General features: G+C 41.4%; 1 protein-coding gene across 1 annotated transcript; it reads left to right on the top strand.

Moving 5' to 3' along the window:
• Nucleotides 1-10,066: 10,066 nt before the first annotated feature.
• LOC104380954 (homeobox protein CDX-1) lies at nt 10,067-24,726 on the top strand. The gene is made up of 3 exons (XM_009988568.2): nt 10,067-10,499; nt 20,579-20,724; nt 24,469-24,726. Exons 1-3 carry the CDS (start codon nt 10,067-10,069, stop codon nt 24,724-24,726), a joined length of 837 nt encoding a protein of 278 aa, XP_009986870.1.
• Nucleotides 24,727-25,994: the final 1,268 nt, after the last annotated feature.

Here is a 25,994-nt window from a genome sequence, read left to right as displayed (position 1 = left end):
ATTCATGAATACAAGGCACTACAAAATGTATGAAATGCTATTATACAGCTGTAATAGTGGAAACAAAGATTGTTATGCCAAACGAATGCGATGATGCAGTGATTCAAGTATTCTGCCTTTCAAACAATCACAACCTAAACTCAGATACTTAAGAGGAAACTTCAGTAAACTACACAACAGACAATTCTGGAAAACTCCCCCTGACAATTTGTACCTTGAAGCACAAGGACTGAGATTCTTTAAGCATTGTATTTCCTATGACTCATGTAATTATCACATCCTTATCCAAATCCTTCTAAGCTCTTTGTTCTGAATAATATCTTGCAGCAGGGAATTGCACATGCCATTTGTCCTTGTACAAAAACCATAGCCACTCCCACTTAGCACCTCTTGAAGAAAAGCAGAGACAAGCATCTATGCATTTTCCCTTTTAGAAAATCTTTGTTCAAGTTCTGAAGTACAGATCGGACTTTCTGAGTAACAACCTCCCAGCTACAGATTCTTCAGTGCATTAAGGCTACAACCAAAAAGGCCACTCACTGGGCAAGGACAGGTATGGTACCTTCCCAAATGAGCAGACTCAGTGCCCACACGTTTCTATTTTTAAAGCCATCTTCTGCTTCAACGTTGCAGATCCTGCACAACAGCTGTACAGTTACAAACCTCCCACATAAGACACTTCGGAGCTGTTTTCAGGCTGACATTGGAAGTTTTGCTTTTAACACCAAACTCGAATGTTTCCAACTCATGAGTTTATACTGGGATTTGCAGAAATACACTCAGCTAATCAGAACAAGTGAACCAAAAGCATTTGATTTATTTTTAATAATCTCATCTGGTTCATAATGAATTTTTAACGATGCTAATTGCAAGCCTACTAGTTAGAGTAGCTTCCTTCAAAAGGGCACAGTCAACATAAATAGCTTAAAGGCTCTTTTTGAGTTTACTGAATAATTTTGAACCCTATAAACCACTCAGTCAGAAGACCATGTGCAAGCTCAGTACTCAAAACCACTTCCATAGCTCAGCTGCTGAGAATGTACTTGCGTCCATAACAAGAGGGGTTGGAAGAGATGCAATTCAGTTCGGTTCTCTCAGTGACCTAAGCTCATAGAATCATAGAACGGTTTGGGTTGGAAGGGACCTCAAAATCATCCAGTTCCAACCCCCCTGCCATGGGCAGGGACACCCTCCACTACACCAGGTTGCCCAAAGCCTCATCCAGCCTGGCCTTGAACACTTCCAGGGATGGGGCAGCCACAGCTTCTCTGGGCAACCTGTTCCAGTGCCTCACCACCCTCAGAGTGAAAAATTTCTTCCTTATATCCAATCTAAATCTCCCCTCTTTCAGTTTAAAGCCATTGCCCCTTGTGCTATCACTACACACCCTTGGAAAAAGCCCCTCTCCAGCTTTCCTGTAGGCCCCCTTTAGGTACTGGAAGGCTGCAATAAGATCACCCTGGAGCCTTCTCTTCTCCAGGCTGAACAGCCCCAACTCTCTCAGCCTGTCTCCAGAGCAGAGGTGCTCCAGCCCTTGGATCATCTTCGTGGCCTCCTCTGGACCCGCTCCAGCAGCTCCACGTCCTTCTGGTGTTGGGGACTCCAGAGCTGAATGCAGTGTTCCAGGTGGGGTCTCATGAGAGCAGAGTAGAGGGGCAGAATCACCTCCCTCGACCTGCTTACACCGGCTCATCTGCTTACAACTCATGGTGAAGAACGGGATTTCGTCATTGTACCCCTGAACACTTCAAGATTCATTGTGCTGCCATAAATGAAATAAAGGAACATGCCAACAGCAAAACTGAACTTGGTGATCTGAACTGAAAACTGAATCCAGGTTTCCTCAGCTGCTGTCCAGTATCTTCATCCTTTCTGCTCTCACCAAACAGCTGTACACTCAAAATTTAGGATAATAAGCACAATTAGTAGCAGAGAGCAGTATATTTATTGGTAGTCAACTGGCATGTGATGACCACTGAGCCCCTACCAGTCAATATGACTCTGTTATGGACATGTATTTTTAAAGCCTTCTCAATGCTTCTGTCCATTCCCCAGTAGCTTTCAGTTTGGGCAGTGAACATCATGTCACTTCACTAAGGATCTTCTCATTCTTAGGTCTTGCCTATATTCCATCCTGAATAGGTTACAGCTCAGTCACCTCAAAACAGACAAAGCAAGAATTCCTGGGTTTCCTTCAATTTTTTTTTTTCTTGAAGCTCCTGGGCAGTTCCAACAGCACTGGCAACTAGAAGAGCTGGAGAGCAGAGCTTTGGTGTAACTAAATTCTACACTGTGTGATTTTTGGTCACCTGGCTCAGGTATAGCAAGGGCATTAGGTAGACTCATCTTTGTAAAATGCTCCAAAACAGAAATGAAACATTAGGAAAGTTCAAACAACTGTTCTCTAAATATAAAAACTAATACTGCTCAGGTCCCTATGCAGTTTTCCCTTTGCAACTCCCATTTTTCTCCAGGTCATTTATTTCTTCGCTCTTCACTTCCACTGTCACTCATGTCCTTGCTTATCAGCCTATTTCATTTGTGCACACTCCAACCTCCTGCGCCACTCTGAGCAGAGCCTTGACTAGCAACGGAAATGGAGCTTGGAGAGTTGGCTGGGAAAAAGCATGGAGCAAAGCAACAGTGTTTGATGCCCACTCATGTTTACTAGCAGTGGGAAAACATATCAGCACTTCATTCTGGTTGTATCTGGCAACTTCAAATAAAACTTGTGAGTTTTTTAAACAACACTATCACATTTAATTTCCAGAGAGAGAAACAATTAGTTGGGTTGTTGGGGGCTGGGGGGATTGGTGGGGCAGTGGAGAAGACTGGATGCAGGGATTTGGAAAGGGGATGATGTCTGAGCTGCTACTCCTTTACACCGCATTGGGGGTGGGGATTTAATCAATGTTAGTATTAAAAGGAGCTGTGAAACTTGCTGCAGGCAGCACTACGTCGATCCGTTTTTAGCTTGGTCAATTCCTAACCACACATCGAATGGCAGTTAGTAGGGGTACTGCATCAGCCATGTAGGCTGCGTCTATGCTACGTATTAAAAGTGCCACCTAGTGGAAAATACCACTTTAATGCGAGGCTAATTCTGTGACTATTTTTAATTCATGAGTGACCACACACCTATATGTAATGTAGCTGTAGATCACTGTCACCTATACTGAGCCACTCTGTCATATCCAGGGATATTTCCCTACTAAAGGGAGCAGGGGGGAAAGCATGCTAGTCACAGCAGCAACACCCTCAAAAAAAAAAAAAAAAACCACACAAAAAAACCTTGACGCTATTTAAGAATTAGATTAAAATAATCCACATACAGTCTGTGGTCAGCAATTAACTGCCTAATAGTACCTATGGTGCAAAGAATAGAATGTGCACCTAGAGACCTGTATGCATCGAGCTCCAAACCATCATCAGAGACGAAAGAATTTCACCAGACAGGATTTAACAGCCCTTGGTTTTGCCAGATGTGAAAAAATAACAGTTTTCTTCTAAATTGCAAAGAGCTGCACACATGCGAGCTTCCACCAGCAGAAGAGTGTTAAACACATACACACAGACACACCAGAAAGAGCACTGGAACACCAGATTGCATTTCCCTTAACTCAGCTGGTCACTCAGTCCACACCAAGCACTCATCCCAGTTTGTGGGGTTTCTGGTGGGGACTGCAAACCTTCTGTTGTGCAGCAGGTCTGCTGCCATGTCAGGTACGAACTGACCAAAGAGGGCTTCTTGCCTACGGGTCAAGTTTTCCCTGCTGCTCCTGTGGCCAATGCTGAGCTGAGGTCCTGCAACAGCGGCAACGTGTAAGCAGACGGAGGCGGTGAACAGGGACTGCGGATCTCTCTGTACTTTGTTCTGGAAACCTCCCTGAGCACACCCCTCTGGTTCCTTCCTGCATCTGGCGGTGAATTATCAGGTTAGGCTGCAAGAATTGCACCACTTTCCATCACATGGCATAGGTGGCATGACTCACACAGCCCAAGGAGACCCAGCAGATTGCAAGGTGTTAAAAATTCAAAGCACAGACCATCCTGAAAACAACAGTTAGGAAAAGACACATTCTTTTCAGAACTAACAACATTTTCAGTGTCCTTACGAGACGGCCATTTACTTTAGCCATCCTAAAGGCTGCACGTACGTCAATATACGTCAGCTAATTCATTTCACAAGGGATAAAAGAAAGAACTCATGTTCTGCACTCCTCATGCAGGATCTTTTTTGTGGCACTTATTGAACTCTGTCATATCACATGAGGTCATAAGTCTCGCTTCTATTTCACAGATTAATACGGAACACACATTAGTTGGTCAGCCCAAGGTAACTGAACAAACTAGTGGCACTGAGAGTCATTTATCTTGGTGTCCATTCTACCTCACACTTCTACATCTTACTGACTACTCAGACATGTCAGTTTACACAACAGAGAGCTAAGCAGTGCCATCCTGGAAGTTGGCATCTTTCTTTTAAGAGCATATATACCAGTTAACAAAGAAAATACACGTTAGAAACACAGCTACTCCTTAAAGAATACACGATTAAAATACTACGGTCCTGCTTCGCTGTCATCACCTCACAATTCATTTGTACTATTGTCAAGTGGGTGTGAAATACCACCGTCCTGACCAGATGCCACTGCGTTACACGAGAGGCAACGTGTGAGTGTACCAGAGCAGCTCTGTGCACTCGCACGCTGAGCTGCACGTGGCACCTCACTACTCCAGCTCTACACTGCAGCACATTTTAGACCTTTGAGCACTCTGTTAAACAGAAAATAACTTGTAAAAGTTAACTTTAAGAAGCCTGGCGTATTCCAGAATAGCATTACTTCAGGTTTCAAAAGAGAGATGTTACAGTTCTCAAATAGCATAGCAAAAATACCTGCAACAAAACAAAAATCCAAGCCAGGACTCTTCACCAGCTTTGCTGCTTCCTGCATCTGGGCATGTGACAGGTAACGACTGCTGTCGCTTACAGCACTCCGGTTCCGTATAGACCAGAAGAGATCGAGAATTTTAAACCTGAATAAGGACACAGTCACTGAAAAATTGGTTTGAAACCCCTTCTTGCCATTCGGCCAGCTGACCACTAGCTGTCCCCATTGCTTCACGGGAGTAAAGCAGCACTGCTGGAACTGGAGCTAAACGTACCTCCAAAAATGAGCGCCGCTACTCTTGGGGAGAAGGTGGAAAAGCAAAATTAGAAAAATTAAAACGAGATACTACAGTTCCGTAAGTTCGAAGATAAGAAAACGGATGTGTAGGAGAAGGCCTACATCACAGGACAGCCATGTGGTTACAATCTGACACAGACCAGCATGGAAAGTTCAGGATACGATCTTAGCACATCTACAGCTTTATGATATGACAAAGGGAAGCCCTGGAGGCCCATTCATGTAGCAGAATAGGAATAATCAAAGTGGACTGGAGCATTCCAATGCTTCTGCCTAGTCTCTGACCACAGCTACCCCATCACCATCTGCAGCATCTGATAAAACCACCTTCAGAGATGTTTTCCCAACCACTATCTACAGTAGATGCTACTTCCTAATCTCAGAATATAGAAACTATTCAAATTTATAAGTGGAAAAATGTGTATCAGAGAGACCACAGGGTGAAAGTGGTTTAGGCTCATCTCAAAACCATAAAGTTCTTTCCTCTCTTGAGAATTCAGGACAATTTCTCATTTCCATTCATCTTTTGGCTTCTTAACACAAGCCCAGAACACTGAATTGTCACTATATTTGTTAGATCTACAAGATTTTGGATTTGGTCTCTTCACAAATCAACTTTGAGAAATCCCATTTCGTATCAATAATGATTGGGATTTATTACCACATAATAGAGGCTATTAAGAAAGCAGAATAGTATTTTTAAAGGCAATTAATTCCACCTTAATTGCTTTTTTAGCCTTAATGTTGCTACTCACAAAAGAATGATGAAAGACTGGATATGCTTAATAAAACTTCTGTTACGAATTTGGATGCTATTTATTGCTTTTTGTTCAGCCTTTGTAAATCAGACCCGTCGTCTGCTCTGTAATATTTGCTCATAAAAACAAAAGACTAGGTGATGTCATTTCTAATGTGCCAGGCCTCCAGCACACCCCCCTACCCAGGGAAACTGCTGATACATCATACAAGGGCAGTTGTCACTCAAGTCAGCTATTTAGACCAGAATCTACCCTTTTTCTTTGCTACATCACAGTCGAGCAAAGATGAGAAGGGTAATAAAGGCTGAGACTACTCCATCCTTCAAAATACAGTCACAGGGAAAACATACTCAGGGAAGAGAGATGGATTCCTGCTTTGTTACTTCAAGCTTCTGCTCTGGAAGGACCTCTCTGGAAGATAGGAGGTTCCGCTTAAACATGAGGAAGAACTTCCCAGTAAGGGGAACAGAACACTGGAACAGGCTGCCCAGAGAGGTTGTGGAGTCTCCTTCTCTGGAGATGTTCCAAACCCGCCTGGATGCGTTCTGGTGGGATCTGATCTAGGTGGTCCTGCTCCAGCAGGGGGATTGGACTAGATGATCCTTTGATCCCTCCCAATCCCTAATGTTCTGTGATTCTCTTCTACTCAGCAACTATTACTCCTGCATGTCAAAGCGTAACGCACTAAACTAAAATGTTTGCAGAGAGCTTTAGTCAGAACATCAAAACGAAATTCAAAATTGTCAGTGCAGGATTCTTGGCAAAATTATTTAAGAAGTAAAATGCCAGTTCTAAATTTCACCAAGTTGGAGAGTAAGAGTTCAGAATTGAAAATATATTGGCAATTTTCTTTAAAATGGGCTAAAATCCTGAACCAAAACTCCTCTCAGTTTGAAATCTACAACTTAGTTCCAAATTCGGAACTTTGCTGTATGTAACAATGCACACAAAAGTGCTGGGCACCTGATGTGCCACTAGCTGCCTACTGAATGCCCGGGTGGAGTGAACTGTGATTTTTTTCACATATGAATGCGCTGTATTAGTGCATTCTAATAGACTTTAAGCTTTTTTTCACCAAAATAAGTAGCTCCAAACACTGTACACATACAGTATTTGTGTACAAACTCTTTACAGATGTAACAACTGACTGGAGAAACTTTTGAATTTTTTTTCCAGAAGAAGCCTTGCCTGAAGAATGGCATACTTACAAAAGATTGAGTACACATATAGACTGATCTCCCCAAAACAACACCTGTTACTAATACTAGGCTAGAAAGTATGAAAAGCAACTCAAATCCAAATCCCTTTATACTTTGTGTTGGAGAACCTATGAAAATGTTTAGTTTTAAACGAGCTATGTCAGTATGTGATTATTCACATACCCCCAGCAGTCAAAATATCTGCGTCTAAAGACTGAGGTTCAACTAATAGGTCAGATTCAGATGACATAAAGCAAAAAAACTTGGACTAACTGGAAACCAAATACAGCTTGCTGAAATCAGAGCAACTTAGGGTACTTGGGAATCTGAAGGAAGCAGTTTCCTGCTTAGTGCTCACAGCATGTGGCCGCAGGAATAACGTATTGTCAGTTTAACAATCATATGTTGTAAAGTACCTTCCTTCAGCAGTGTGGAACAAGGAAAGGAGTCTCCTTCCATTTCATTATGTACACAGATAAGTTGAAAGCATCAAAAGGCATTTTTATGTCATAATTACTATTTATTTACTGAAGAAGGGCAGATCAAGACGCAAACCACGCAGTGAGACCCAGCCGTCCTGCAGCGTTTTGGGCTGTTGGTGTGTAAGGTATCTAAGGCCTGCAGGAAAAGTTTTGTCAGATGAACATAATTAGAACATTTTTCAGACAGCTGGAGGGCTACAACTAATGCTACTGTAAACGAGCAAATGCTGCTTCTTCCCTCTTGCTGATTTATTGGTACACCTGCATTCAGGAGAGGTATAGAAATGCTTCAAAGGATGAGTCTTCAACAGTTTTGAAGAGGAGGAAAGGAAATTGAAATCCAGTTACAAGAAGCTGTAAAGAATCTTTCTTTTTAACTATTTCAACACAGTCTGAGCTTGAGAGCTACCAAGCAACCACAGTACCCTAAAAGATTGAGAAAGGGAGTGAAACACTCTAGTGCAAAAAAAAAAAGTACATATAGATCATGCTGTATTTAAACCCCATTGCATTGGTAACTACAGACACAAGCTGCCTAGGGACACCTAATTTGTAACTAGACCAGTATGATTTATTTTGCTGATAGAGGAGAATTAAGCTGTTCAATACATGATGTACTGGTTATTGACCTCCCTAGACTTGTGAAGTCCATATCAGCAGCTACACGGGTCGTTTTGAATGGCCAGCTGTCACGGATGTGTAAATTGCAATGAAAAAGCTCACATATGCAAGCAGAAGAAACAGTTTCTGCCAACTTCCCCCCACCTAACGATTTTTAAAATACCTTTCAACAACTATACCGGCAAAACATCATCCTCCAAAAACTCACAAGAACCAAGAAGTAAAAGAGAACAAGTTTTACCAAAGTGCAGAGCAGAAAAATCTTAAATATTCAAGAGACGGTAGCCTGTGCTTCTCCACCTAGCCTCGAAATAAACAGTCAAAAAAGGTTTTTCCACAGCTACAGCCACAACCCATCTTGCAAACACAGCCTAAGGACACCATTCTTTCACAAAAGGAAACCACGGTGTTGTCAGGTGTGCAAAGTGATTCCTTCCTCCTGAGAACCTGAAGGAGGAATGTGTAAGTTTTAATGGTGTCAAAGCGCAAAAGACTCTCAAAGAAAAAATACACCTCTGAACAAAGAAAAAACTCATTATACTTTGCACCTGTTTAAGAAAAAAATCTTTTTAACAAGTTGGTTCGTTAATAAAGGTGCAATTAAGTATCACATCATCAAAGGAACGGGAATGAAAACAGTAAATTCTCATTAAGAGACAATGCTAAGGTATCTATCTCATTAAAAAAAAAAAAGAAATTAACACTTTCTCTCCTTGCTCCTGGTTATAGATAATCTCATAGGAATCTGTTTCTTACAAACACAGCATTGTTCCTGAAAGTTAGGAAACTGCTTTTTTTGAGCTAAAAAGCTAAAATTTGTTCCCATATTTCTAAGAAAAGGTGTTACTTATTGTGAACAAGCACAGCAATGAGAACAGAAAAACCTTTAGGGAAAACTACCATTCATTTCAATATCACAAACAAGACATGAGCATAGGGAAAGTGACAAATTTTGCATTCTCTCAATAACAGATTCTCTTTCTGTTAACATTTTAAGTTAGAATAGAGAAACTTCAATCACTGTGGCAAGCAGCCAGCTCATGAATAGGCTTGCTAACATCAACAAGACTATTGGTATGAACAAATGCTCAAAATGACTATGAGACTTCTTGTATATCCTTTGTAATGTTAAAATCAGCAGGATTACTGTGGTTTCCAAGTGCTCTCCCACATGGACTAAGAGCTGAAAGTCAAGAAGAGTGCTTATGTGAGAAACTATGTAAGAGCTGCAGGGAAAGACTGAACTGGTCCTTTGTTTTTAGTGTAAAATAAATAATATAGAACATTCTAACAAAAGAACGACTGGACTAGCAGATACCAGGCTTTAACTACAACCTAGTGCCTGAAGTTAGATTCTGACACGTACTGCTCAAGAAAAATACTACTTCTACTGTCTGAACGGTTATCGGTTAACTATGTACGCAACTCTGCTCGAAGACCACGAGACTTCCAACTACATTCCAAAAGCATAGAAGCAGGATGGGAATACATAAAGGATCTGTGAGAAAGGAAGCACTGGAACTAGCAGCAAGGTGGGGTTGCCTGCATGGTCAGCCCTTCATTTGAATGCAAATGTAATTTTGGGGCAGGCAGTTATCTGTGACATCAGGCAGGACCTTAGTAAACTGTTACCACCAGCACCTGGTAAAACCATTGTTAATCATGTGTAGTAAAGGGACATCAGGGCTAGCATGAGTCATTTATAGAGCCAGGCAGGGCTAGAAAAGAGAGAGAAAGAAAGAGGAGGGGAAGAGAGATCAAACAAACACTGTGAGGAGCAGGATGTCCCAGCAAGACAAAGCCAGGCTGTGAGCATCATGTATGTGAGCTACCTTTTGGATAAAGAAACCAGCATGTATCCAGGATCTGCAAGGTGCAGCAGCAACAACCTGCCAGTGCAAAACTTTGTGTCTACTCCACCCTATTCTGATTACATGGGATATCATCATGTGCCAACTCTGGACACCCACGGACAGCCGGCGGGAACCTGGGGATCTCACTATGGCCCACAGAGGGAGGACTGGAACGCTTACGGCCCAGGACCTTCCGGCACCGTTGCTGCTGCACAGATCAATGGCTCGTCTCCTGGACAGGTCTCCTACAGTTCTGCTGATTACAGCTCCCTGCATCCCGCTGGATCTGGGGGGTTACCTCCTGTAGAAACAATTAATACACAGCAAATCTCTCCCAACAGCCAAAGGCACAGCTCTTACGAATGGATGAGGAAAACGGTGCAATCCACTTCTACAGGTATGAGGGCACTGAGGTTTTATGCTGAGAAGAGATTTTACTTTTTTGTGTCGTCGGGTTTTTTGCCAGGTTCCCTGTTTAGCGGGAAGCAAACAGTCTGACAAAGGAAAGTCCTAATTGCTCTGAAGGATTCTCTTGCTAACAGTTAAATATTGGTTGGGTTACTGGATGCTGGTTTTGATCAGCTGACTATTTCTTGTATTTCTTTCTTGACCTTTGATGCTGAGGCAAATGAAAAGTTATGTCTTTTGACAATGAAGTATTTTCAATTCAGATATGTTAAAAAAATTGTGATATTAAATGATTGCTTTTAGTAGAAGCCCTATAATTCCTATATAGATTGGAATGAAGCAGCATGTCTGCAGAAAGAATGATGAAAGTATTGTATTTCACCACCACCTATACTTTGCTTATTTTCCTCAAGTTTTAGTGTACATATGAAAAGTTCAATTAACATACATACAGTAGAGGGGTTGGAAATAAGGCTTTGTATTAGAAACAACCTCTCTAAACCTCAGAACACCAAAATGAAATGAGATCTGCAAGATCAAACGAAGAGTCAATGCTTTAAAAACAGGAATGATAAGGAAAGGCTTGCTTCACTTTGTAGTAGCAGCCCTCAGAATATGCAGGAATACAAATATCCATGGTGACACAATCAGTTAATACAGCGTCAGATCAGTCTTTGATGCCTAATAGTCAATGAGTACCAAACAATTCTCCAATCCTTTTTAACCAGTAAAAACAAGCCATGAAGTATGAGGAAAAGGTTCTGTTTGATTGTGATGAGGAACCATAGAAAAAATAAATATTGAGCATCTCGAAACCAAAAAATCTATACCTTGTATGAATAGGAGGAAAAAAAAAAAAAAAAGAAAGAAACAAGAAGGGGGAGAAGGAAAAGAAAAAGAGGGAAAACTGCCTGAAAAGAACTGAGGCACAATCCTCTGTATAAAAGTATCTGATCCTCTGAGGTGCTGAGCAGCTTTGACATGCACCAAAATCAGTAGAAATTAAGGATGCTCAATACCTCCTTCCTAAAGAGATGCTTTAAGTATTTCAATGTTACATCCCAGGAAGGTTCCCTTCTCTTCAGTCCTTCCTCCTGCCCAAGCTCTGTTCCACACATGCCTGTAAATAATAGTTTTCAAAGCAAGTACTGAATCGATCTCTGATGAGAAAGTAATTACTTCAAACATGCTTTTGACAAAGCAACTACATAGAAAAATTGTCCTTATTAAAATAATGCACCTGATTTATATGGACAGACCGAGTCATCCTTACTCCTGCTGAACACAACTTCAGTTCACAGAGAGTCCATAGAAGTCAATAGGACAATCAGAGTAGGTTGTTACTCTGGGTGAATAAGAATTTGGGGAAAAAAAAAAAAGAAAGAAAACAAGAGAGAGCCAGTCTTGCAAAAGCTTGCAGCTTACTTCTGAGTAATCCTTACAAGGGCAATGAAAGTGCTTACAAATTATATGATTTACAGATGGTAGAATATTTGCTCAAAAAAAACTACTACTTCTCATCTCTTCTTTACCCACCTGCCTCTTGCTCCTCTGGATTTAAATTACAGCCTGAGATAAAGACCTGATTTGATCTGTCTGTGGTGTTCCTTTTATAGTGGGGTCACTGTGAAATAGAGCACTCTTTATATATATGTGAGAGAGAGAGAAAGTAGACAAAAACATTCTGCCTGCCTGCCTAAGACGCATGCTTAGGGCTTTCTAACCTTCCCAATTTCAAGCCTGCATTGAGTCAGAGCAGAGCAGAGCTGCTCTGCACCTATAAATTCAAGTCAGAGCATTTATAGGAGGTCTTGGGAGTCTCTCCCATTCTGGAATGGTCCAACAAGACATTGAGCATCTTCATCTCAAGAAGAACTGAAGAAAGCAGCATGTCATAGGAGCATATCTTTGCCAAGGCCCATGGTCCAGTGCAAGTCCCTCTGAAGCCAGCGGGAGCCTATCCCTTCATTTCATGGGTACTGGGTCATGCTGTAGGGAAAAACCCAGGCAAGTAATTCTCTTGCTGCTTCTTCCCCTCATTTTTTTTTTCATTAGGCCAGGGATGCTCAGGGCCACTAGATCTGCTTCACTGGAGTTGGTTCCTTCTTCTTCATTCACCCCTCAGCAAGGGCACTGTTGTTTTTCCAAAAAACAAAATAATTTTTAAAAATTCGCCCTAACAGCAACGTCAGATCTATCACTGTGCTTACGGCAGTTTGGTTCTCAGCATGCAAGTGTTGCAAGTGACTGCAAACGCGTGACTAAGCTAACTGCAAGTACCAACCTTGTCTGCTGGACCACAGTCAAAAGCCTCAGCATTTGCTTAGATGGAATCCATGGCATTTACATCCTTAAAGGTGTATGCTTACACTGAGCATTATCCTTCTGCCTCTTTGCAAAACCTTTAGGAATTTCAGGAGAGGTTTTGTATAGGCAAGAGGTAAGGAATCACACCTATTATTTATTAGTTTTCCTTCTTCCCTGTGAAATAGATATGAGCCATCATTCTTAAAGATGGAAAAACTGAGGTGCAGACTTACCTGAAGTAATCAGAACAGAAATTAATCAGATAAATTAAATTCATTATTTGTTCATTATCTGTTGCGAAATACTATTTATCAATAATAATATTATTTCACTATGGAAACAATAATTATTAAGGCAAGTGATTTTTGCAAGATGTCCTTGAAAGTGTGCAAGAAATGTTCCTGTACTCTTATCCCTCTAAGATCAGGAGAGATTCTTTCCAGAGGTTTACTTACATTGAGTAGTCTGACTTGTAACAGCTACAGAAACAAGGCCCAGAATCAATGACATTTCCATCTCCAGAAATTTCATGGTTAGCTCTTCTTATTGGTGCTTTGTGGCCTCATAACCTGGCAGATGACAAAACAAAACACTTTATTCAAATTTCCACCTCATGCCCTACAGTCTTCTTTTGATGCTCTATTATCTACACAACCAACCTGGAACAAAAGAAGACATTATTTCAAGTCTTACTCTGTAACTTTAAAAATAACATCCAATATAAAACCATGTGTTCAAATGGTGTTAAGTGAAGTTTATGAGGTTATGCTACTTGGAACCACTGGAAGATCCCAGTATTTAATGCAAGACTATCATCCTGGCTTACTGTTAGTGGAATGCATTAGAAAAGACCTAATAAGGCTTCCATCCATCATCCTCTCTCTGGTTGAAGGATGTCTGAATGTCTCTCCCTGCAGCACTGGAACGGGAGGGATTGTGACTTGATCCTAAATGCAGTGCACGTAGGGTTCATTCACTGCATTCTTGAGGGTGTTCAGGATACAGGAGAAAGCAAACGTGTTTTGACATGGAACACTGACTACTTAGTATTTCCATCCAAGAACATTGGTGGAAAAAGATCCTTCTCTAACCCTTCTACTGCTCCTGTCCCCTCTTCTAAACCACCACTTCAGAAGGGCGAGCAAAGCCAAGGCAACTAGCAATTGTAACAGAGGACAGAACAAAGCCACAACAACTAGGGATTTGAGGAGGTAATCCCAAACACATACAAAGCATAATTACAGGAAAATTCTTTGATGCAAAGTAGAATAAAAGCAACTCAGTGTAAGTTACAAATCTCCTCCGTGGATTTCAGTATTTTCATGGAGGTATGCAATCACTCACACACAAGTAGACTTTACTTTTTGCCTTCGTGAGAAAACAACATACATCTGTGATAAAACTGCCCCAAACGAGGAGTGTGAGCAGTTAACCACCAGGCAGCAATGAGAATTTGCTCACAGAGCTGAAAGTACATCTTAAGATCTGCATTTATGTTACCATAAAGCCAGGAGGGAACAAGTTTTGAAACAGAGGTAAAATAATTATGAGCAGAGACTTTTCCTGTAGGTGACAACCCTCCTGTCACTCTTGTTCGATAAAAATTCACTCTGTAGTCAGAAAGACAGTTTTTTCTGATGCTGATAGCATCATTACTAAATACACTGTGAACATATAACACACAGCCTGTGAAGCAGGAACAAGTTATATTCCCTCAAATCTAAGGAAGAGCAACAAGCCTCTTAAGAAGCCATTCCTGTAAAATGCTGAATGCCTAAAGAACATGCAACACTTCAAAAAATTTCAGTTAATCACTTGCTTTTTAGTCCATATAGTCATTGGCAACGGGATTTCCCCCGATCTTGCCACTTAGAAACCCACCTCCATTTTCTGCAGGTTGGGTCCTTCTGCCAAACAAAATCCATCCAGGGCAGCCTGTGCAATCACTGCTTAAAGGTGATAAAAATGACTCTGCTTTGGATTCAATCACTTCTGGAGGATGAAGATGAGTAGAAAAGTTCACAGTAGCAAAGTGAAGGGTAGGATTTGGCCAATGAGCTTTATTACAGAATAGCAGAACATATTCAAAATTGAAAACATCAGCATTTTAAATACAAGTCAACAGAACAGAAAGGAAAATTATCCAAGTCTGCTGAAGGGTTCCAATTCTATGGTCCTATTTTGCTCTCTTCAGTATGAGTCATCTGAACATGTATAACAAGAGCAAACGATCAGGACTCAGCAGAAAATACAAATACGGAATTCCACCATGTTTCACAAACCTTTCTGCATCCAACTTTGCAATAATGAAAAGTCCTACTCATTGCATTAAGGATTCTGGCAGGAATATTACTACTTACATTATACAGGATTGGATCATGTAACATTTTGTAATACAATGGCAGTGTGGGTTTGGTTTTTTTTTTTTTCAATTTACCTTTACAGAACATCAAGTGCAGCACAATGTCCATCTTCAAGACTTATTTAAAGTTACTTTTGTTTCAAAACTTCGATTAAGTCAGTGAAATTATACCAGGGAGAGTTACAGCCCTTTCTTTTCCTTCTTTTTTAAAGTGCATAAATATTCCGAGATAGTCCCAAAACAAAACTCTGGGGCCTGGTCTCAGACAGTCCATATCTTTATAAGCTCAAAAACTAACACTAATTTAGTCTCTCTTAATATCGAGCTACCATAAAGATGCAGATTTGAACTGAACATATCTTCAGGCCAGAAAGCTGTTTGACATTTCCAGCTGACTTAAGCTAATTTCCAGTCATCAAGTACAGACACTAACTCCCTCTGAAACAATGATAAACTATGGAATCCAGGTTACTACAGTTTGTAAGTAATCAGACAGTACTCCAACATTATTCTACACTAAGACATCTTCTGTCTAAATGAGGTAGCTTCTGGATTTTATGAATGATGCCAATTTCAGTAAACAAAGAGTATTCCTGCAAAGTTAAGAGAGGAGGCACTGAAAAAGGGACCAGGGCTAGTTCTAATGCTAATTTATTTTGCTTTGTAAACTAGTTGTGAGGTCCGATGGTGGTTTTTTGGGTTTTTTTTTCCTTCCCTGGGCTACATTGTCTGAGGTTTTGAGGCCTATCTGTCATATCAAGGCAACAGACCCTTTCAACACTTCTGCTCGCTTTGATATGCAGTCTCGTCTCTTCCTTCTCCCTCTTTTCTTCAGGAGTTATATTGCCGGAAAGGGTGATGATTTTCACAGCAAATAAAGAGGCCTTCTCCTGGCTTTATTGTCTTCAGAAGAAATGCTCTGTGAATTTTATGGCCAATGGGAACGCTGTTCCCTTCCCCCAACTCAAAACTTGGCCAGTCACAAAAATTGCCAGAGTGGGTGTGATAGAACAGGATCCTTAAAACACATCTCATGAAAAGTTTTCCAAGTCTGAAATATCTTATTTCTCATTACTCCAAGGGCACTCTGCAATAGCAAACCAGGTTTTTGCCAAAACTTTCTCAAATAGCTCCTTAAACCCAGGTAACGCACTCCCCACACAAAGGCAGTCACACTGCAAAGGTGGCTGCTTCAAAGCTCTTTTGTTTCAGTTCTCCTCCAGTTCTCTTCCACCCAACCACTGGTAACCTCTCCAACCACTTGCAATGCTGTAGTATAACTGTCCGTGACAGAACACACTTCCAGTAAAACTGACACTATATTGCTGATTAAAATGATAATCTGTCACTAGCAAAAGATTAATTAAGATTGCAGAAAGTTTAATGTTGGTAATTTCACTCACTTAAGTCAGTAAAATATGCAGGATTTGACTAAGGAATTGGATTAAAATATTAACTTTTGTAATTACATCATTAAATGCTGCCATTATCTCCTAAAGAAGTCTGAGAAGTGAAGAACATCCTTCTGCTGTCTCTGGGGTGCATCCATTAGTCCTACCTCAAATTTTACTCAGGTAACACTTCTTGAAATAAAATGCATCACTGTAAATAAAACCAGTAGAAGGGCTGCAAGATTTGGCTCAGAGCAGTGGAGCAGATCTATTCCATCTAACAGATGGAATTTAGAGGCTAAGGTCTCAGACTCTTTAGGGATAGGTTTTGCTGCTGCTGTTTGTTAACTTTGGCAAATAAAAGTGTACTTTGCCTTTGAAAGGAAATGCCATATGCAGACTAATTCCAACAAAGGCATTAGGAAGACTCTCACTGACATCAATGAGAGAGTCTGGGTAAAGGCCTAACAGAGTCAAACATGATTCTGCCACAACTAGAAGTATCCTCTGGGAAGACCTGGCAGATCTCAGCTCCCTCTGTTGTCTCTCCCCGAGGGTATTACTCTACACAAAAAAAAAAAATCAAATTATTAAATACAAGATTTATGTGACAAATCATACAGAATTTTTCTCAAATTGCTGTTGACTTTTAGGAAGGAACTGTTCTACTTTTGCTTGTCTACTTTTTAAATTACTCTCTTAACTTACTCTAAAGAAAGAAATTAGATGTGAAAGCTCTCAATCTTCCTTCAAAAAAAACCCTGATATTATCATTCCTACTAAAAATAAACTGAAAGCGACTCGTAGGAAAATAGAAGATTTTATGGGAGAAAGTTCTGTTTTCCACATACATTTAATTTCTCCTTCAGTTTAAAAAGCAAAAAACCCAGCCCTCTCCTACTCAGATAAGGGCTTAAGCACTTAAAACCAGAAACAGGAAGGTTTATCTTGAAGTTTACCACCTTGTTTTGGCAATAGAGGAACAGTTGATATTTGTCTATGGCTTCTGAATGAGAATAGAGTTCAAGATAAGATCACCTTGTTGCTCTTTTGTGTACTCCATCTTAACAACACAAAGGAGACTAAGGAAACATTTTAAACATTTTGTCCCATGGAATGACACCAAATTCTCATTTAAAGAGGGGAAAAAAAACCTCACCAGACCACCGGCTAGAGAGATCAAAAGTTAAAAAATATTCAGTAAGGAATTAAAGCACCACAGGTGACCATATGTTAAACAAACAATTTACACTTCGAATGAATGAAAACAAATGTCCTAGTATTTATGTGGACTGAACTGAACAACTGCTGTTCTTTAGGGACTCTCAAATTCTTACCATAATGTTGTAAAATTAACAGCACTTTTCACTTGATTATCAGTGTAAACATCATTGGGCTAATTCTGCTTTCACTACAGTTTGGCAATGCTGGAAATGCCACTGAAATGAGAATGTCCTGTACATCCCCCCCAGCCAAGCACAGCACAGCAGCACCTTCACAGGGAAGTTAACAGATTGGAGTCAAAGTGGGTTTGGCTGCACGGATTGAGCCGAAACCCCAGCACAAGGAACGAAGGTTGCCCGGAGAAGTTGTAGATGTCCCATCCCTGGCAGTGTTCAAGGCCAGGTTGGATGGGGCTTTGGGCAACCTGGTGTAGTGGAGGGTGTCCCTGCCCATGGCAGGGGGGTTGGAACATGATGATCTTTGAGGTCCCTTCCAACCCAACCCATTCTGTGATTCTATGAACACACCTATTTTCCCTATCGAAATCTTCCAAGTAAACAGGCTGATGGCCTCAAGACAGTTGGGAAACGTCCACAGCACTGTAAACTCACTATTAATGCATAGTGCTTTCCCAGGGTTGAACATCATGGAGCACGGAAGCTGATGGATCAATTTCTGGTGTAGACCTTGTTCTACAAGCCTGGGAAGAGTCCTAGAGCAATCCTGTCATGTAGGGTGAACCAGTTAATGTCCACAGCCAGAGGTGTAACACTATTTGTTTACAGCATTGCACTGACCAGGACTTCCAGTGCTAAACAACTCTGCATTTAGGATCTCTACAACAGTACAAAAAGGATCAGAGCCCGAACAACCTTCTAATGCAAACGATACCTCGGTAAGCCAAAAATTCTTACAAGTAGCAAAGTACTGACTGCCAAACGCTGGAAGAGAAACAAGTGATATGGCTCTCAAGCCATTGCCACCCAGTGTATCCAGCAAGTGGAAGGCGATGTGGACTTGAAATCTGTTCAGCTATTAAAACAAAGAGACATCATGTCTCTCGCCACAGATGGGGGGAAAAACATTAACCTGTGACACTAAATCAGGAATTAAGGGATAAAGTACTTCAAGATTCTGCTATAGTTCTGCACCCTGGATTCTGATCTTTGGGTGCTACTTCGAACGCAAGGGGCCTTGGAAAGAGGGGCTGGGGAGAAATCAGGCCTTTGACACCACTGACACATGAAACCTCCAGCTATTCTCTCCTGCAGGTGAGAAGGTGGTTGTTATAGGGCAGTGTGCCGTGGTGATCTACTTGGAGACTGAAATTTTACCAACTTACTGCCTGAAAATCTATTTCAGTCCTCTCCATTCAAAATTAACTGCTCTTATTAGGAGTGCAATTATTATGAGTTTGAGGAACCTGTTTTTTGAAGAGTTGGGCATCCACAGATTCTTCTCAGAAAAAGATCTGTAAGCAAACATGAGCTGCTGTATGAAGCTCCATCTGCAGCAACAGCAGTCTGTTCCAGGCAGCAAGCTGCAGCACGCCTTGGGTTTTATCTGAGAGAATCTGAATCTAAGGGGGCTGGTTCTACTGCAGTGACCACTAAGGACACAAAGACTGAGAACCTATAGTACCACAGTGGAACACACTGCAAAAAAACACCAGCTAAAAATACATTCCCTGTCCCAGACAATTTGCAGTCTAAATCTATACATCTGAAGAAATGTCCATATAAATATGGACAGATAAGGAAGCACAAAAAAAATGCTAAGACTGTAGTTAGCAAGCGTGGTAACACTGGTCTGTAATCTCTGACACATTGATGGCCTAACATGAACATCAACGCGAGAGGGAAGGTGGGTGAGAAAGGAAGCATCAGCAGTCTTTCCCTTTCTCAAGTCTCTTTCGCTACTGCCAACACAATCTATCCTCAACAATTATCCTGTATGGAATCCATAACATTTCAGCTACTTGCATGTGTGTTCACCAGCTCATGTCGTTTGCCATTACCCTTTAATGACCCAGATCCTGCTGAGCCAGTCTGCTTCAGCCAGCGGTACCCAGAGCTGAAAAGGTGCAGATGAACATCTTGTGAAAGAACAGATGCTGCAGCTCTGTCATGGTGCCATGGCCTTTGCTAAGTATTAGTGCTTTCTTTCTCTCTTCTTTATTAACCATCATCTGAAAATCTACGTTACTGTTCCCTGTGCTACTATCAAGTCGTGGACAGAATGTGCCAGACTTGAAGGAACAACACAACCTCCAAATTACAGTAACAATCACAATCCTGTATTAATTTTTGTAAAAACAAGAACAGAGGAACTTTGGAAGCTCTCAGTATTTTCGATGCAGTAAAATATCCTCCACAACTTGCCTCTGAAGCAGGCAGCAGTGTAGAAGCTTTAGGGACAGAGAACAAGAAACACCAGGCTGGAAGGCTGCATCACAGTTAGGAACAGAATCCAGGTTTCCTGGCTCCTTGTTCTTAACCAGAACACCTTCCCTTTCCCAAATGATAACACGAGGGTGATAAAGGAGATGAGAAGCAGTTTACCACCTCTTTACTAAGGAGCAAACCCAAAATCCGATGGTATGAGCCTCTTATGTTGTAAATCAAGACCGAGTCCACTGCAGTCAAGGGAGTTACTCTGGGTAAGTGCACAGAGATTCAAGCCTAAAATACCCACAAACATATTTTCAAATGTAAAGCCAGATATTTTGTGTTACTGAAGTTAAAAAATTCTAGCTTGAAGCAATGTGTTCTTCTTTCAAAACAGGTAAAACAAGAACAAGAGAGAAGTACCGAGTGGTTTACACAGATCATCAGAGATTAGAATTAGAGAAGGAATTTCATTACAACAGATACATTACAATCAGGAGGAAGTCTGAACTTGCTGCAAACCTAAGACTTTCCGAGAGACAGGTAGAGTATGGATCACCCATCCAGGATTTTCTTTGAATTTGTGATGCCTGATGAGGACGTAACCGTACTGGTTAAGAACGCAAAGATGTGATGCCTCTAATAACCAACCAAGGTGACGGGGTTCCCTTTGCAGTGTAGGCCCTACAGCCCTGTTTGCACCCATTTCTGAACATCCCATCAGCACCACTCCAGCCCTCACAACGACATCAGAGAGCTGTGCAACGGCACAGACAAAGCAAACGCCAGTCTTACACACAGCCCTGTCCTGAGAAGCAAGAGTTTAAAAATACAAACAAAATCCTGCCCAGCCTTCTCTCCGTTGTATTGGGGTAGTGGTTGCAGGGAGAAATTTTGCCGAAATTCCTGAAGCAGCAGTCCTGGTTCTGCTGAAGTCAGTGGAATTCTATAATCAATATCAACAAGGTCAGTCTTAGCAGAGAATGGAAGTGATGAGCTCAAGTACGTTCAGGACACCTGAAGGTATTTGGTTCTTTGGCTGCCTTTTATGGTTTTTTAAAGATTTCCTACATACTTGCTGCTCCTTTCTCCTGCCCATATTTCCTCCCACTCCCTCTAAATTCCACTTCTATTCCCACAACGTAAATTAAACCACAGTCCTTTCTGGCCAAAAGAGATATGCAAAATCACTCCATGCCACCTTCTTCAACCATGTAATTGCAACGCCTGTGCCACCCCTACCAAAGACACCCAGGGCTCTCGAGCACTTCAGCTGGATCCTGCAAAAAAAACGGGGTAAGACACCCAGCTGGATCTCCCACAAAGACACTCCCGATGTGGGCTGAGTTGATGTTCCGTCCCATTTTACTTGGGAGTTTCTTGAAGCAGAACACTGAAGTAAGCAGCAAAAGAGAAAATTCCAAGCTTTACCAGGGATCTCCCTGAATAGACTTCAGCACACAACATGCTCATGTGCTCCCTTTTCCACCTGCAAACCATCACAGCACTGGTTTCTCAGTCAGTTATTATTCAGTATCGTTTATTGAAGGTTATGCCTGAGTCACCATGGTTTCACAGGGTCCACCGAGCAGGGACAGCCCAAAAGAGCACCAGGTCATAGCACTGTTCATCCAACTTGAACTTGTCTTACACACTGAAGTGCTGACAGAAATGGAGAAGCAAACATGCATTTTGCAAATATTTCTCAATCTGCTGCCGAATGTGAGTATTTAATTATTGAAAAAGAAAATTCTTTCAACTGGGTATAAAAAAAAAAATACACCAGTGTCTTTTTGCTGGCTGTTAAAATCTTAATAACGTGACTTCATCGTGCTGAATTTAAAAATTATGACTCTGGTTCTGTAAACGACCAATTATATTTACTTGAAACTTGCCAGTTCAGTGATAATTCCTGATAAACGTTTTTGTTAGCATATTTGAAGTAGTGATACAAAAAAGCCATGATACATTTCTTTGGCATATATTGGGGAAACACGGCAACAGTTTTTGCAATATTTGCTCTTCTTCATCGTCAATATATGTCATGACCAAAATTCATTCCAGTGCATAAAGCCTACATCTCCAAATTCACTTCTGAAAATATAAGATTAAGAAAGAAATACCTGATATACACTCCCAATATTACCCCTTCCTACAAATGAAGCAACCCCATTGTACGAATATGACTGAACACACACTGTCCCATTCTAAGTTGCACTGCACTCAGCCTAAAACCTGAAATGATTTTCTGGAAAAGCTTTTTTCTTGCTATGCCAAAATCCCATTCAGGACAGTGGAAGGAATATCTCAAGACAAAAGGACAAAGAACAATTGTTTAAACAGGAAGGAAAGATGAAGATAAAAAAAAGCAAAACTAAGTGTTGCTAATATAGGAAGAATATAGAAATAAAGGAGATGAGAGGATAGGAAAGAAGGCAGAAATTAGACTTCAGGGGAAGGGTTACTCACACAACAACTGAACAGTGGAAAAAAATACTGAAAGGAAGGAGGGCAAGAGGTGAAGAACAAGTCAGACAGATGCGACTGACCATGTCAGCCTTTAGTCGAACATTACGGATCTGTATTTACTTGCAGTTATTTGCTAATTGGCACAGGACTTCCAAGTGCCTACTAAAATTCTCTCTGGATCACTGCTGCAGATCTGCATCTCTAGTTTCATAACAAACCAGAACAAAAACTGAAATTCAAAGGCAGGTAAGAACACCGAAGCCAAGGGTAATTCTGAAACAGGCGTTAGTTGGGTTTTTAGACTGTTTCATGTTTTCATGCATTTGGCAAATGCATGGGTGAGACTAGATGACCTCAGCACAATCAGAATGCAAGAGATCTGAGAGTACTTGAGACTGGTTTAATGGGACATAATTTGGTACTGAAATGATATTCCAGAAAGTCAGGCAACAAAATGAACGGCCAAATGTCTCAGATGATGGCCTGGGAATTAAGAGACCTAGTTCACATTTCCACAAGCTTTGTGTGTATCTGAGTTGTTCAGCTGTAAAATGGGAATAATAATGCCTACGGATAAGTACGGTGAAACTGTCACAGAGAATCCTTAAAATGTTTTGTGGGACTTCACCACTGGTTTTCTTTTAAAACACAACCTAGTAGCCACAGCTGTTATCACCTCTTACTGTTTTACCTCCTTTCTGATCGTGATTCTCTTTCCCTTTCTAGCTTCCAGCAAAGGTAACCAAACAAACTAGTATTTCTCAGCAAACCATTGATTTTAATTTGGGTTACAGAAAATGGCACCAAAAGTGTTTCATGGCCATCTGAACACCAGCAAGAAAACACAACACATGTGAGTGAGGCACCCTGACTCATTACACTGACTAGACATAATCCAGAGCCACCTACAAAGATAAACACCTGGCATGCACTGCTTTAAATCCAACATTGGGGATTCATGTCCAAAGACATTTCAGGTGCCACAGAACATTCATCCTTTCACCCTTGAACAAGTCCTGCTGTATTTTCAGTTGACCATCATCAACCTCATCTCATGTCCCCACTTGTTCTGCCCTAATCAAACCCATATACTCCTCAGTAGTCGATTCACTTCCCAAAGCTGACTGCGTTGCTGTGACGGAGCAATGACGACGGTACGAAGCAGTGGACTGTGCAGGATGCCAGCAGCAGATTGTGGCTCCATCTACGAATGCAGTAAAAGGCATTTAGCTATAAGGCACCAACTATACAATAGTCTGAAATATCATTGTGTGCCAAGAGTAGTGCACTGGGGAAATTCTGCTCAGAAGTGTATTTCTGTTGGCTCACACATTGGAGCTGCCCAACTAACATGCAGCATCCAAACAGGGAAGCTTTTGTGATCCAGTTTATAGGCCAGTAACAGGTTTTGACTTACTCTGACTAGGGCATATAGTTTTGCATGTAAAGATATTCTCAGATTCTTTTGGCCATCACTACGACACATGAGATTCTGTTCTGTCAGATTTTTGTACTCCTCAAAAAAAAAATTTGGAAAAAAAAAAATAAAGTAAAGCTCATTCCATAACGAAATACCTCCTAAAAATAAAACTAACACTGAAAAACTGTTTTTATCAAACTATTAATAAATATTTTACCAGACAGGGAAGATTACCTGTATGAAAAACAAGCAAACAACTCTGTTGTCTCAGTTTACCACTGCTTTTCTCACTGGTCCTCATGTAGTTGGTATTTCCTATAATCCTTGGCTGTATACACAAAGGACCACACTGCATACTATTAGCAACTGAAAAAAAATTTTCCTCTGCTCCTCTGCAGGTGAAAATCTGGTTCCAGAACCGCAGAGCCAAAGAAAGAAAATTAATGAAGAAGAAAATGACTCATTTTGATGGCAGCAATCTTGGCTCTATGCAGAGTGACTCTGGCTCAGTGAGCCCGATGCCAGTTCCTGACCAACAGACTCATTCAGACATGCCCAGTTCTTTATTCCCACCTCCGCCTCCTCCACCACCTCCGCTGTCCATGAATGGTTTGCAGCACAACGGGAACCTGCAGCAGGTCGTGGCCTCCCAGTAAGGTTCCTGCAAGAGCTACCGCGTGACGAAGACTAGGAACTACCAGTACATGGAGCACTACAGTACGACAGAGAGAGGACCAGCTGTGGCTGTTTTGCAGGAGTCCCCAGCACGACACAGTTCTGTGCACATAAGCTTCAAGTACAGTAAACCAAGAGCCACTTGCCAGGTCTGCAGGCCAGTGCGAGTGCCCAAGGGCCACGGAACTGCTGTGTGCCAGGAGTCTTAGTTGCAGGGAGCCTCTGCAAGAGGATGCCATGCCGAGCCTGTGCCCCAGGGCAAGCATCCCTCCAGCCACGCAGCAGGTGGGTAGGCACTGGGAGGGAGGAGAGCTGAGGACCAGACACGGCCACTGGTTACAGCACACTGCAGACAAAAAAAAAAAGCACAAAAGGGGCCACAGGCAATACAACGTGGCTGAGGCAGTAACAGCAGCTGTACACGAGTGCTCTGTCTGTCCCTCGTCCCGAGGTAAAGAGTATATTCCTGCTCCTTTGGTCTCCACACAGGTCCCAGGTACTAATCTCACTTTCATGGACTTAACGCATGGATCTTGACAAATGAAAACTTGGCTTCTGTGTTTTGACCCCCTTGATGGAAAGTCCGAGTCGTAGTGATGGCACTCACTATGTGTTAAGGGCAAAGGTCAGGAATGAGCTTTTTGGAATTTTGGGGGTTCAACAGGTATGATGATTTCCAATGCTCCATACACTGGTATAAACATGCACTCTTCAACCTTACCAAAAACGTTTCAAAAGCATTCTGGAATTGTGAATCTTGGCCCAAGTTCATTTTTCATAGAAGAAAAATCACGACAAAGAAAGAGCAAGGGGGCGGGGGGAGATATATTAAAAGCGACTGCATTTCATGAGACAGCATAGCCCATGGATAAAGATGCAATAATTGCATTTAACTAATTTCAAATTTGGTCCAGTTTTCAGAGCTATTGTGACACTAAAAAATCTGAGAAGCCAAAGCAAATAATATTTCACTTAAATATAAGCTCTTGGCATTTTTAAAGTGGGTCTCAATTCCCGAAGTGCTGATCCCTTCCACACTAAGCAGAATTTGGTAAGTAATCAGTACTTAAGAATAATCTGGATACTTACTCCCTAAGATGACTAACAGTTGCATATGCATAATTTGTCTGCAAAGGGAAAATTTTCAAAGCATGCAAATGATTGGGAATTTATACCCTCATTGTCAAAAAGCAATTTAGAAATATAGGATGCCTATGCTCACTAATTTTCATCAAGGTGTCCTCCTCAA

The sequence above is a fragment of the Tauraco erythrolophus genome, chromosome 13 (genome assembly GCF_009769465.1).
Source record: "Tauraco erythrolophus isolate bTauEry1 chromosome 13, bTauEry1.pri, whole genome shotgun sequence".
Classification (NCBI taxonomy): domain Eukaryota; kingdom Metazoa; phylum Chordata; class Aves; order Musophagiformes; family Musophagidae; genus Tauraco; species Tauraco erythrolophus.
Note: the sequence above shows the minus strand (reverse complement) of the source record. Positions and strands in the feature narration are given on the sequence as shown.